General features: G+C 36.5%; 1 protein-coding gene across 1 annotated transcript; it reads right to left on the bottom strand.

Annotated features, from left to right (window-relative positions):
- LOC106360008 (glucan endo-1,3-beta-glucosidase 11) lies at positions 1-2,310 on the bottom strand. Its single transcript, XM_013799619.3, has 4 exons — positions 2,002-2,310; positions 1,545-1,887; positions 749-1,463; positions 1-334 (listed from the first exon to the last, which is right to left on the bottom strand). The coding sequence occupies exons 1-4, from the start codon at positions 2,072-2,074 to the stop codon at positions 248-250; spliced, it is 1,218 nt and encodes a 405-aa protein (XP_013655073.1). The 5' UTR covers positions 2,075-2,310; the 3' UTR covers positions 1-247.
- Positions 2,311-13,795: the final 11,485 nt, after the last annotated feature.

Genomic DNA, 13,795 nt, shown 5'->3' with positions numbered 1-13,795 from the left:
TGTGCGGGTCTATAAAACAATATATTTGATTGTCATGTTACACTTTCTTTTATACACTGGATTGCTTTGCAGTACTGCATCCCCTTCTCAATTTAATCACTCGGAACAAATTCTTTGATTGTTTTGTTTCTTTAAAGAATCATCTGAGACACTTTGGAAATAGTATAATTCTTCTAGTTGAAAAAATGAACCGCAATAGTGGACTCTCTATATACACGTACAATTTCTCTCGGTATTGTTTCTGCTTCTAGTACCGTCTTCTAATTAGCATATGAATGGCCAACATGTAAATGCACATAAAATATATCAACCGTTGCATTCCCCTCGTTATATCCTGTTTAAATAAATAACAATGAATAAGTAATAATGATGACCACAAATTATTCATTTAATCAATGTGAGGAAGAAGCCAAATGGTGAATATAATCATAGATATCACATGATTTAAAACACTAGTAAGTACCAATCATATCGCTATAAATGAAACTTTATCATTATTAATTTCTAAAATTTTGTTTGTCAAAATAAATTCTAGAAAAGCCTAACTTTCCAAGTATAACGTCACAATTATAAGGGAAAAACGTCACATTGCTCTTCTTTTTTAAATTGCACGTCACAATTGGTATTTGTAGTCTTTCTCGATCAAGAACTTTTTAGGGGATTTAATGTGATACTTAAAAGACCAAATAAACAATAAATACTAATAGGGATCTAGTAGAGACAGAGTAAGTCAAGTGTTGATACATACCGTAGAGGCAGAGGAAGTGAGGGAAACAATAGAATTAGTTGAAGAAGTAGATGATTGTGATGATGATAATAAACCTACATTGTAAGCCATGGTCTCATCAGGCTGATACAATCCATAGTTTCTCTCAGAGGTTGGTCCTGGTTTAAGGTCTTCATTAAAGAGAGCAAAAAGATAAACATCAAGTCCCATGTTTTTTCTCAGTGGCGTTCCTTCACTCTGAAGTTGTCTCTTTAGAAGATTCTTGTTATAAACTGCCGCATTGGCCACGGTGGCTCCAACCTCATCTCCGTCACCTTTAGACGGCCAACCAGTCTCTGAGACCCCAACCTCGATATCTTTGAAGCCAAGCCTTGCCATGGCGAAGATCACAGCGTCTACTTGAGCATAGAGCATGTTGTCGTAGTGATACTTGGTGTAGGGGTCAACCATTCCAGGGTTAGGGTTGAAGAGAACGTAATCTAATGGGATCTTTGTTGGGGAATCCTTGTAAGCGAAGTAAGGGTAAGCATTGATCCAAAAAGGGGATTTCGTGCTATGCAAGAAGCTTAGAAGCTGCGTCATTACGCCGGTGACTTGCCGCCTGAAACATCCGGCGGAGGGAGGGTAAGATTCTTGAAGGACTGATAGTGAATTCGGAGTAGATACTTGAATGTACTTGTCTAGACCAGTTTGGACGAGAGCTGCATGAATGCTCGTCATTGCGGGTACAAGATACCTGCATAGCAATAACAATGTGTATAAGTGAAGATATAAAAAGTTTATATGTTTAAGGAATGTGGTCATGCATGTAACAAACCCTATGAGGCTCGAGTCGTCGTCGGTGTATAGTTCGTTTCCAACAGCAATACCGCCGATCTTAGTGGCCGGAAAGAAGGGTTTGATGCGGGACGTGACCCATTGGAGAGCTTGTTGAGGGTCGACTAAACTGGGAAGCATCTGGTTTTCGACAGTGACGAAGAGCTCGATGTTAGAATTGGCGAATGAGCTTAAGACTTTAGGGTTTGTGTCGTATATTCTTGTCTTGTTGATATGGAGTGAGCCCAAGAGTTGTATAACTTTGTCTGGTGGAGGAAGATTGTCGCCGACTTGACCGTAGTTTATGCCAAGAGAGGACACCCTTTGAAACAATAATCCATGTTCTGTGAAAAAAATTGGAACAGGAATTAGAATAAATGTAATGTCAAGTTAAAATTAAGATAATGGTTTTTTATTTGTTAGACAGAAATAAGCTATATATACACAAAAGAAGATACCTAAGGATGTTAAGGAAAGAAGAAGCACAACAACATAGTTGGTCATTGCAATTCTGCTAAACATTTTAGACATGGAGGGGGAGAGAGGGTGTTTTGTAAGAGAATCAATGCAATGAAATGTGGGGATAGATATAGAGGTGAAGAACTGAGATGGGGCCAAGTAAGGAAAATAATAACATGTTATAATGTAGAGATAAGTATACTTTACTTTGCCTGCCTAATTTTATATATTTGTTAGACATAGGGTCTTCTCAAATAAAAAGTGACTATACTGATTCATTGTAATAATAACGTACTCATTTTTTTATTAGATATTGTAGTGACAGGAGTAGGCTTGACAATATGTTTTTTTTTTTTGAACACCTGCTTGACAATATGTTTACTCTGTGGGAGTCTACTGTAAAAATAGAGTGTTTGTCAAAAACATTTTTCGTTAGGCAACATGGGTTTCATCAGAATTTGTTGGACCTAAGCAAGAAAATGACATCTTAGATTGTCTCTTTCCAACACATTGCCAACTATGTCAGTCCAAAAATAAAAATAAATTTGAAAAAGTGGCCAAAAGTAGACACTTTCTTCAGACAAAAGCAAATGTGGGAAAGATTGAATTGCCCACTATAATGGGTATTTAATCTTAACAAATGTTTTTGCCTTTGGCAATATAAATGGGAGGATACCATATTTGGGAGTTGGTTGAACGAGAAATGGAAGTAAAAGAGTAGAATTCACACCATCACGATGAGAACTAAGAAGAAGGATATTGATAACATTAGTTTATATTTTACTTTTTTTTTGTAAACTGTTATATTGTGCTTTTTGAATTTAGCGAAATACAATTAAAATTATTTTATTCTATTGGTCCAATTGTATTCCGCATGAAATGACAGTATGATCATCCTCATTAGTTTTAGCTTAGGCTGGATTTCAAATTTTGACTTACGCAGTTCTCAAAATCAATTTAACATTAAACGAATTTAACAAAAAAAGAACAGATCAATTTTCAAATAAAAATACATATTTAAAAAATGTGGCAGATCCCTTTTATCCAAAGATTAAAAATACTTGGAGTTCAACTAAAAATATTATATCTAATTAATATAAGATTGTTTGAATGTTTTAGTACAGTATTGAAATACTAATCATGAAATATATAGTGCAAGTAAAAAAGTTTACCAGAAAATGTTAAAGTGTTAAAATGATTTGTTGTCAAGTCATATATAAAACTATTCACCATGTTTTCAATGCTCTTTACTTGAATGATAGAATTAGAAAAATTAAATTATCTTCTAATATTGATTTAGCTGTGTGGGATATTGCAGTATATCTATCAGTTTGATATTAAACGTTGACAACTATAACTTCAACTATGCATCAGATCAGTTGACGATTGTAAATTTGTAGTCCAACTTCTTCATGTTCATATAATTACCGATTGAAAGTAACATTTGACGATTTTTTTTTAAAGTTTGGGTTGTTGCTTTTCTTTTGGAACGACTTACTACTATACACGATTTTGATCAACTACTGAAATTTAAATATTTATTAAATGGACTAGAGATCTGAAAAACATGTACTCTAAAGTAGCTTTATGGAATGATGCAACAAAGTGACCCAATTTTTATCTTTATGTAACCCCAGGAATCTAGTAACTTTTGGAAGATGAATTCCACTAACCTTACTTGTTTATTTGTTTCACCTTACATATATACACAAAAATATACATTAACTTTATCTATATACAAGATGTGAATATCTATATATACTTGTTTTGTAATAGGACAGATAAGCTGATGAAGTGGTGCGCTTTATGACATCTTTGTTTCCAACGATCAGGTTTTACCACCAATATTGGTTTTCCTGGTTCTAAAATATAAGTAACATAGATAGTTAGATCTTGTAGTTAGTTGAATAGTTATACATGAATTCAGAAAAATCTGGTAGGTACTTTTGAGTCACGATGCTTTTATACTTTATTTTGTATTTTCCATGAACAGTAAAAATATACGCTTTTGTTAAAAATGAATGAGGCTATGATTAACCATTATCATCCGAGGAGAGCTACGGATAATCCATTTAATAATTTATAAGACAGAACTGATTGAAAGATTATTATGTATTACGAACTACCTATTCTTTAATTATTTACAGAATAAAATTAGATCATTATTCTATTCTGGGCTTTGTTGATATCTTATATTGATGTGTTTCTCTAAGTTGAGAAGGAAAATCATCAATTTCTCTTACAAATTTTATACGCATAGGGTTTTCTTAATTTTGGCAAAAAGGTTTTCTTACCATTATCTTCCAAACTTTATCCAATACTTTGGTGAGAAAGTAAAGTTAGACATTACTATTTTATTGGGGAAAAAATCAAAAACATTACTATTTATGAGGGATAGATGTGATGGATGACTAATGAATTAGTGAACTTGGTGGTTAGGACTTATGACAATTATAAAATCAGCCTAACCGAAAATTCATGGTAAAGAGATAGAGTGGGATGCAAAAAGGATTGGTCCTTCAATGAGAAAGCAAAGATAGGGCACATGCGTGATTACTCAACAAAATAATTGATAATAATGTCACTAACAGTCCACTTATTCAATCTTTCGAGTTAAGTAATATGGTTAGGAATCAATCTCTGGCGGCCCTTTTCCATTTATCTGATCTTTCATATAAGAAACTGTAACATCAGATCTCTCTGGAAACCAAAACGTAGAAAAGTTCTTTGTTTAACTGAGACAGCCAAACCATGCTTATATATGAAGTGCTTAATGTTAAGGAAATAAGTTATACTTAGAGACTCTCTTTGTAATTACATAATACTTGTATTTACCCTATGTACAACTCTGTATAAATACCTCTCCTATACCTAATGATAACGTATTCAGCCTTCTCTCTATATGGTATCAGAGCCATCTATCTAAGCCGCCTCTTTTTATTTCAAAAATTTTCTTGTCTCGAGCCTCACCATGTCTGGTAGCTCCACCACCCCGGCTTCACACAGTGAGACCATCACTGTTTCCAATACCCCGACTCTTCTCAACATCAATATGACAAACGTCACAAAGCTCACCAACTCCAACTTTCTTATGTGGAGTAGACAGGTTCAAGCTCTCCTAGATGGATATGATTTGGCTGGTTTTCTCGATGGATCTGGTGTTGTTCCGATGCCTACCATCACCGCTGAAGACGGATCAATCACTCCCAACCCTTCCTACACGTTGTGGAAACGTCAAGATCGCTTGATCTACAGTTCACTTCTTGGAGCCATCACGGTAACTCTCCAACCTATTCTCTCGACTGCTACAACGGCAACAGAGATCTGGACCATTCTCCAAGCTACCTATGCGAAGCCTAGTCGTGGCCATGTTCAACAGATTCGCCAACAGATACGTTCGTGGAAGAAAGGAACTAAGTCCATTAATGAGTACTTTCAGGGACTTACAACTCGCTTTGATGAACTCGCTCTCCTGGGAAAAGCTCTCGACTCTGAAGACCAAATTGAACACATCCTTGCTGGTCTCTCCGAGGAGTACAAGACGGTAGCTGATCAGATAGAAGGTCGTGACACTCTACCCTCCCTGACTGAGATTCATGAGAAGCTTCTCAATCATGAAGCTAAACTTCAGGCTGCCTCTGCTGAAGTATCCTCTGTTCCAGTCACTGCGAACTTCACCAACTACAAAGGTCCTTCCAACAATCGCAACAACAACAACTATCGTCGTGGAGGCTACCGTGGGAGTTCATCTCATCAGCAACAACCGTTCAATCCTCACCCTCAGCAATCACATAACCGTGGCTATCAGGGGAAGTGTCAAATTTGTAGTGTTTTTGGGCACAGTGCTCGGAGATGTCCACAACTCCAAGGTGGAAACTCGCCTTACATGGCTCAACAACAGACTCTACCTCCTGCTTCTGCCTGGCAGCCGCGAGCTAATGCTGCTCAAGCCTCGCTCTACAACCCGAACGCATGGCTTCTTGACAGTGGTGCAACGCATCACCTCACTTCTGATCTCAGTAACTTAGCCATCCACCAACCATATCACGGTGGTGATGAAGTTGCGATCGCAGACGGTTCAGGTTTGAGTATTACACATACTGGTTCTTCTTCAATCTTTACGCCAGTGCGATCACTCAAATTGCAAGATATTTTATGTGTGCCAAATGTTAACAAGAACTTGATATCAGTATATAGACTGTGCAATGCTAATCAAGTCTCTGTGGAATTCTTTCCTTCTTGTTTTCAGGTGAAGGATCTCACAACGGGAATCCGGTTGCTCCAAGGCTACACGAAGGGTGATCTGTATGAGTGGCCTCTATCCAAACCTCAACCCTCTGCCTCTCACGCCTCTTATCCTGATACCAAGACAACTATTTTTCAGTGGCATCATAGATTAGGCCACCCCACTTCTTCTACTCTTAAAACAATTGTTTCCAGCTTTTCTTTGCCATGTTTCAATAAAAATTCGAGTGTTTCTCCATGCAATGATTGCCTATTGAATAAAACCCACAAACTCCCTTTTCATCAAACTACCATTGTTTCTACTCACCCTCTTGAGTATGTGTTTTCTGATGTATGGCAATCTCCTATTACTTCCACTCAAAACTTCAAATACTATCTGGTTCTAGTAGACCATTTCACTCGTTATACATGGCTCTTTCCCCTTCAAACCAAATCTCAAGTTAAAGAGATCTTCCTCAAATTCAAACCCTTAGCCGAAACCAAGTTCAAAACCCAACTTCGCAACCTCTATACTGATAATGGTGGTGAGTTTATTGCTCTTCGCCAATTCCTTTCTGCTCATGGTGTTACTCATCTTACTACCCCTCCTCACACACCTGAGCACAATGGCTTGTCTGAACGAAAACACAGACATGTTGTTGAAACTGGTTTATCCTTGTTGTCCTCAGCCCACATGCCTCTCACCTATTGGCCTCTTGCTTTTGCCACTGCTGTCTTCCTCATAAATAGATTACCCACACCAGTTCTGTCCAATATTTCCCCATACCAAAAGCTCTTTGCTATCCCACCAAACTATCACAAACTCAGAACCTTTGGTTGCTTGTGTTTTCCATGGCTCCGCCCTTATGCGCCTAATAAGCTTGAGCACAGATCATCTCCTTGTGTTTTTGTTGGCTATTCTTTAACTCAAAGTGCTTATCAGTGTCTTGATCCTGCTTCTGGTCGTTTATATATATCTCGCCATGTGCGGTTTAATGAAACCCAATTCCCCTTTGCTAAACTCCATGCCTCACCATCCTCTCCAGTTCCTGAAACAATTCCACCCGAACCCTCTCCTCCTTTTACCACAATCCCTGTCCCTCCGCCACTCGTACAATCTCCAACGGTGTCTCAGAGTAATCCTTCTCCTAGTGGTGATTCTTCACCATCACCGTCGCCTTCACCACAACAGTCATCGAGCTCCTCTGCTCCGGCTAATGACTCTGCTTCACTTCCTCCCTCTTCATCGTCTCATGATCAAGAAGCTGCAGCTCCTGTACTGGTTTCCACAAATACCTCTGCTGGTCCTAGTTCCCAACCGGAACCTCCACGTCACTCCATGACGACACGTTCACGTAACAATATTGTGAAACCGGTTACCAGGTATAATTTAACTGCAGCTCTACATTGTGATCCTCACTGGATTCCTTCTACTTGGCAGCAGGCTATCAAACATGAACACTGGCGAAAAGCGATGAGCTCAGAGTTCACCTCAACCAATGATAATCACACTTGGGATCTTGTAGCTGCTACTGAGACGATGAATATCGTTGGCTGTCGATGGGTCTTTACGATCAAATATAATCCAGACGGGAGTATTGCTAAATACAAGGCACGTATTGTGGCAAAAGGCTTTCACCAACAGCACGGTGTTGACTATATGGACACCTTCAGTCCAGTGATTAAAGCGACTACGATCAGAATTGTCTTGGGTTTGGCGGTGACACATGACTGGCCTGTGCGACAGATTGATGTCAATACGGCATTTCTCCAAGGTCATTTGAATGAAGAAGTGTTCATGGCTCAACCACCTGGATTCACAGACTCTAATCGGCCTTCACATGTATGTCGTTTGAGGAAAGCAATTTACGGTTTGAAGCAAGCTCCAAGGACTTGGTACTCTGAGCTACGAACATTTCTCCTGACGTCTGGCTTTCAGAACTCTCTCTCTGACACTTCTCTCTTCATCTTGAAGGTCCAAGGGAAATTCATATATGTCTTGGTTTACGTTGATGATATCTTGGTCACTGGCAGCGACTCAGAAATGATTCAGCGTGTTATCACCAGCCTTGCTAATCGTTTTTCGATCAAAGATATGGGAAACCTCAGCTACTTCTTAGGCATTGAGACGATACGTACTCCACAAGGCATGCACTTAATGCAAAAGAAGTACATCACCGATCTTCTTGTCAAGGCTAACATGCTTCATGCTAAGCCTGTAGCCACACCTCTTCCCACACATCCGAAGCTCACTCTGAACTCTGGCTCCCCGCTGTCCGATCCTCACGAATATCGTCAGCTGGTTGGTAGTCTGCAGTACCTAGCGCTTACGCGACCAGACATCTCATATGCCGTGAACCGGCTCTCACAATTCATGCATCAGCCAACCGTTGATCATTGGCAAGCTCTCAAACGAGTTCTTCGTTATCTCTCAGGAACCTTGTCCCATGGTCTCTTCTTGCGCAGAAAGAACACGACAGTTCTTCATGCATTCTCCGACGCGGACTGGGCTGGAGATTCTGATGACTGTGTCTCTACCAACGCTTATATCATCTACATTGGCTCTCACCCTGTATCATGGACTTCCAAGAAACAGAAGGGTGTCGCTCGCTCCTCTACTGAGGCAGAGTATCGAGCTGTAGCCAATACAGCGTCTGAGCTCCAATGGATATGTTCTCTTCTCACCGAGCTCGGCATCAGCGTACCTGCAACTCCCACTGTCTACTGTGATAATATTGGTGCGACTTACTTATGTGCCAATCCAGTATTTCACTCCCGGATGAAACATATAGCCATTGATTATCACTTTGTTCGCGCCATGATTCAGATGGGGGTATTGCGTGTAGCTCACGTATCAACTAAGGATCAACTCGCAGATGGTCTGACGAAACCATTGGCTCGAACTCCTTTTCAGATCATGCGAGGCAAGATTGGTGTTGCTCCAGCATCACCATCTTGAGGGGGCGTGTTAAGGAAATAAGTTATACTTAGAGACTCTCTTTGTAATTACATAATACTTGTATTTACCCTATGTACAACTCTGTATAAATACCTCTCCTATACCTAATGATAACGTATTCAGCCTTCTCTCTATACTTAAACCTAATAAAATACAAAAATCAATTATGTAAATTGACCATAGGGCATACAAGATATATAATCCAAATATATATATTAATTAGAAAGTAATTAAGTTAGATCACATACTAGAAAGTAAGTTAGATCACATACGTTTACGTCTAACATTAATTTGTTATCGAATTCTTTTATTTACTAGTTGTTGTTTCTTCATTATACACTCCGGAAATAATAACTAAAATAAGAAAACAAATAATTTTTAATTAGTTTCTACTTTCTACTGCTAATACAGCGACGTCGAAAAAAATAACAATGCCGAAGTCATGCACTGACCAATATATGCATATGCTAATGTATGAAACCAATATATGCATATGATAGTTTCAAAAAAAATAATATATATATATATATATATATATATATATATATATATATATATATATATATATATATATATATATATATGCATATGCATATGCTTTTGTACGAAAAAAGGAGAAGATAGCATATGCTTGTGTATCTTCCATTGCTTTATTCATTTCCAGCAATGAATCTACAAAATGTAAAGACTGAAGATCAATTGGTCAATCCATCATATTCTCTCTTTCCCATGTTCGAATCACGTTTGCATGTTGATAAAGACCACAACCATTCAACTTGATGGATATACATACATATTTATACTTCTTTTTTTACACATATATATACTTGTTCAACTTATATGGGTATTTTTTATTAGAGCAATGAGCGACTACACACTCGATGAAGGCCTTCAAGTTAGAACAAGATCTAAAGCCTAAAGCAACAAAAGAGATATATCATTTATATTTTGTTATTTTCGTTTGTTATATTCTTTAAATATATTCTAAAAAGTACACTTAATGTAATATATGCTTTTGATTGAATGAATTGCACATTCATTTAAATAATAATAATAACTTAGTGCGGAAGTTTACCATTGAGATCATACTTTAGTGAAAGTACAAAACTATAGCAAAAAGGAGATAGCAAAAATAAGGAATTTTTAAAATTGAAACGTCTAAATACATAGTGTGATGAAAGGCTAAGTTGGGGGGGAGAAGATAGAGGATAGCATGTGCATAGTGTGTGTAGTGTTTCGTAAAGACATGTTTTTTTTCCATTCGGCTCTTTTTAATCTCATTCGCTTCTTTAGCAACTTTTAAAAACTTAACACAAGAAGGTGAAACAATTAAAGTTGTATTCCAGTGTGCTAAACATTTGGAAGCAACGGAATGCGGCTCTGCACAACACCTCCCTTGCTCCGCCTCTTAGAGCAGCATTATCGCTGACTCTTAAGGAGTTATAAGAGGTGGAGGGCCCACAAAAATCAGAAAACCCACCTCTTCTTCCTCTTCTGCAAAAGGCGAGTCTGGTAAAACTTTTTAACTGTTTTGCAGATTCCCACTGACACGTGTCGGTCCGAAATTAGTCTATTTTTAATTTTTTTTTATAAAAAAAATCGGACAAAACAAAAAAAATAATTAAAAAAAAAAATTAGAACCCACCCTCTCCTCCTTTGCGTTAATGCTGCTCGTACCACTTTCAAAGCCATTGACAGGGACGTTCGGAACATAATCTCTGCAAGACGGCATAAGCGGAACTCCGCTCTTCTTATGTCACTTTGGATTCTATGAATCAAAATGTAATTCTTTTTTTATGTTTTCCTTGTTTTTTATTTCTTTTTTACCAAGGAAACACATAAATAGGCTATCGTGTATACCCTAAACTTTTCATTTTATGATATTAACCAGTTAACAAAAGAAAAAAACATTTGAAAGTTTGAAGTATATACCTTGCGAATTATAATACATATATATAGATATATATCAGTTGTGGGTATTGAAATCATTTCTAGCTGCGAATAGAAATATTTTATAAATAAAATAAAAATACAGTATCATACAAAAATGGACTGTATTATATATTTGTTCATCGTTATGGTTACATTTGTACCATAACTGAATGAATTTTCTAAAGATAGCAAACTATATACTGTAGTTATTTATGAATTAATCTCCAACTACATTTCTATCTTAATAAAACAGAATATCATTATATGAGAAAACATTACATTTACATATTATATTATGGAAATACTATTGATTTTTTTTAGTTATGACTATAGCTTTTATTAGTAAAATTTTGATCGTAATTACAAATTAAACTATTTTAAATATAATGCACCATTACACATAAAATTATTCCACTGCTAATTGATATTTTTAATTTATATATATATATATATATAAAAATATTACTTTATATTTTACGATCAAATATCTAATAATTTTTTCATTCTTGTTGTTTAGAAAACTAATTAAATTCATATGTTTAGTAAAACAACTATCAAAAATATTTATTTAGTTTTAGTTAAAAAGTTATGTAATAATTACAATATCAAATAGGTAAAATATCATTTTCAACAATCCATTTTATTTAAATTTTAACAACTAAGTATTATAATAAATTAGCAAATCCAAAAAATTAAGTGCATTATAGTTTTAAAATCTAAAAATTTTAATTTAACCAAAAATGAATATTTTATCACCAAAAAAACTCCAAACAGCATACAAATATAAATAATAATTAAAACTAAATATTTTTTTATTAAATTACCTTTTGTAGAAAAAATAATTGCGCATATGTATAATGCATGTGAAAATCTAGTTAGCCATTAAATTATTTAGAAGATGATTATGAGATTATCAAAAAAAAAAACTAGAAAGAAGAAACTATACAAAAATTAAGACAATATAAATCTCAGTGATTCGTGTGATAATCATCATCAGATTCAGTAGCCGAAGTCTGCAAGTTTTTGTTTGTTTGAAACAAAAACAAAAATATGTTTAAACATTATGAGTAGTTTATAACTTTTTTTTTGCTAATTTAGTTTATAACTTAAGACTCCCTTTGGTCATTTGACGATAAAAATTGCTATGTGGTAAGTTTTAGTTTTGTCTTCCGTTGACTTGAGTTTTAAACCTTATGTAATTTGCATCCACTCCAATACATTTGAACGATAGAGGTCATATCGGCTAGGTTATCTATATACAGAGCCGGCTTTAACTACAAGCATATGAGGTATGTGTTTCTAGTTTTCACTATTTTATATATTTTAGAGGTCAAAATCACCTATAGAATTCTTTTAGCTTTATTATAATAAAATATTTTTTTAGTTGTAGCCGTAATTCGTTTTTCTAATTGGTTCTGAGTTCTGACTTCTGACTGAGTCTTACCAAAAACCGCATTTGAGATAACCCGATAAAACTGGTCAAATTCATTAAAATTTTTATTGTGATCGAGGCTATGAAATGATAAGATAAGCTAATGAGAGGAATGAAAAGCAAGAATGCTTATTGGTCTGATTAGATGCTCGATAAGATTTCATATGATAAAGAAAACAAAAAAAAAGTGTCTACCACATTCGACGCTTTAGAATTATTTTAAGTGGATAAGCCGTAACCAACGTATCTTCGAGAACAGACAAGTTTCATCTTCTGCGATCTTAACCAAAGCTCTACAAGCCGCACGAGAATGGGAGCTTGCACAATACCCCACCGGCCTCTCAATTGCGAAACCCCCGGCTGTCTCATCGCCAGGTAACCTCCCAACCACGACAATCATCTGCAACACGGACGGAGCCTGGAAAGAGGGATCGGCGGCGGCGGGAACAGGATGGATTTTCAGTAACTCGGAAGGCGAGATCGGTAGAGGAGGTAAGACCCACTACCATGTTGCGTCACCTATCCTTGCGGAGGCTCTGGCCATAAGAGACGCTTTGCTTCATGGCCTCTCGCTTGGATTCACTTCAATCTGGCTACGATCAGATGCTTAAGCGCTTGTCACGGCGATCACCACGAAACGGAGACCGACAGAACTCTACGGCGTCTTGTCGGACGTCGATTCGATTTCCTCGTTCTTTTCTGTTTGTCGTTTTTCTTACATTTCTCGTTCTTCAAATGGGCCTGCGGATTTGATTGCCAAAGGCCAGATCTGTAATGCCCAGATAGTCTAAACTACTCCTCCTTTATTAATCAAGTTATCTGTTGCGCAAAAAAAAAAAAAGAATTATTTTAAGTTTCTTTTAGGCTGTTATCCATTTCAAGAACAGGATTGGTCCATCTTGATCACATTACATATATACAGAATATAAGAAATCCAAATGATTTATCTAGTCATGATCTACGTATTTTTAACCTTTATTATACAGTAATATGTTAAAATACACAATATAATTCGAAGTTGTTATCGAACTAGAACTAGAATGCTACTGCCAGTAATATAATTTTGAGAAGGGCTTGTATTCCGGTGGTCTTTCTTTTCACAGACGACTGGCAGAGGTCACATGTTCGATTTCCTGTCAGCGTGGTGGTACTATGACTCTCCAAAAAAATTCTAAGAGATTTTCTTGGATTTGGAACACTGTTTACGGTAATTTCTAGTCATTATAAAAAGTTTATCCAAAACAGT

This window comes from Brassica napus, chromosome A8 (assembly GCF_020379485.1).
Source record: "Brassica napus cultivar Da-Ae chromosome A8, Da-Ae, whole genome shotgun sequence".
NCBI classification, from domain to species: Eukaryota; Viridiplantae; Streptophyta; class Magnoliopsida; order Brassicales; family Brassicaceae; genus Brassica; species Brassica napus.
The sequence above is the reverse complement of the archived record's forward strand: the minus strand, read 5'-3'. Positions and strand labels throughout refer to the sequence as shown.

Coding starts and splice junctions, on each gene's coding strand:
- LOC106360008 (XM_013799619.3), bottom strand. CDS start 2,074: ATGTCTAAAATGTTTAGCAGAATTGCAATGACCAACTATGTTGTTGTG. Junction 1,888..2,001: donor TCTTTCCTTAACATCCTTAG/GTATCTTCTTTT, acceptor TTTTTTTCACAG/AACATGGATTATTGTTTCAA. Junction 1,464..1,544: donor GACGACTCGAGCCTCATAGG/GTTTGTTACATG, acceptor ATTGCTATGCAG/GTATCTTGTACCCGCAATGA.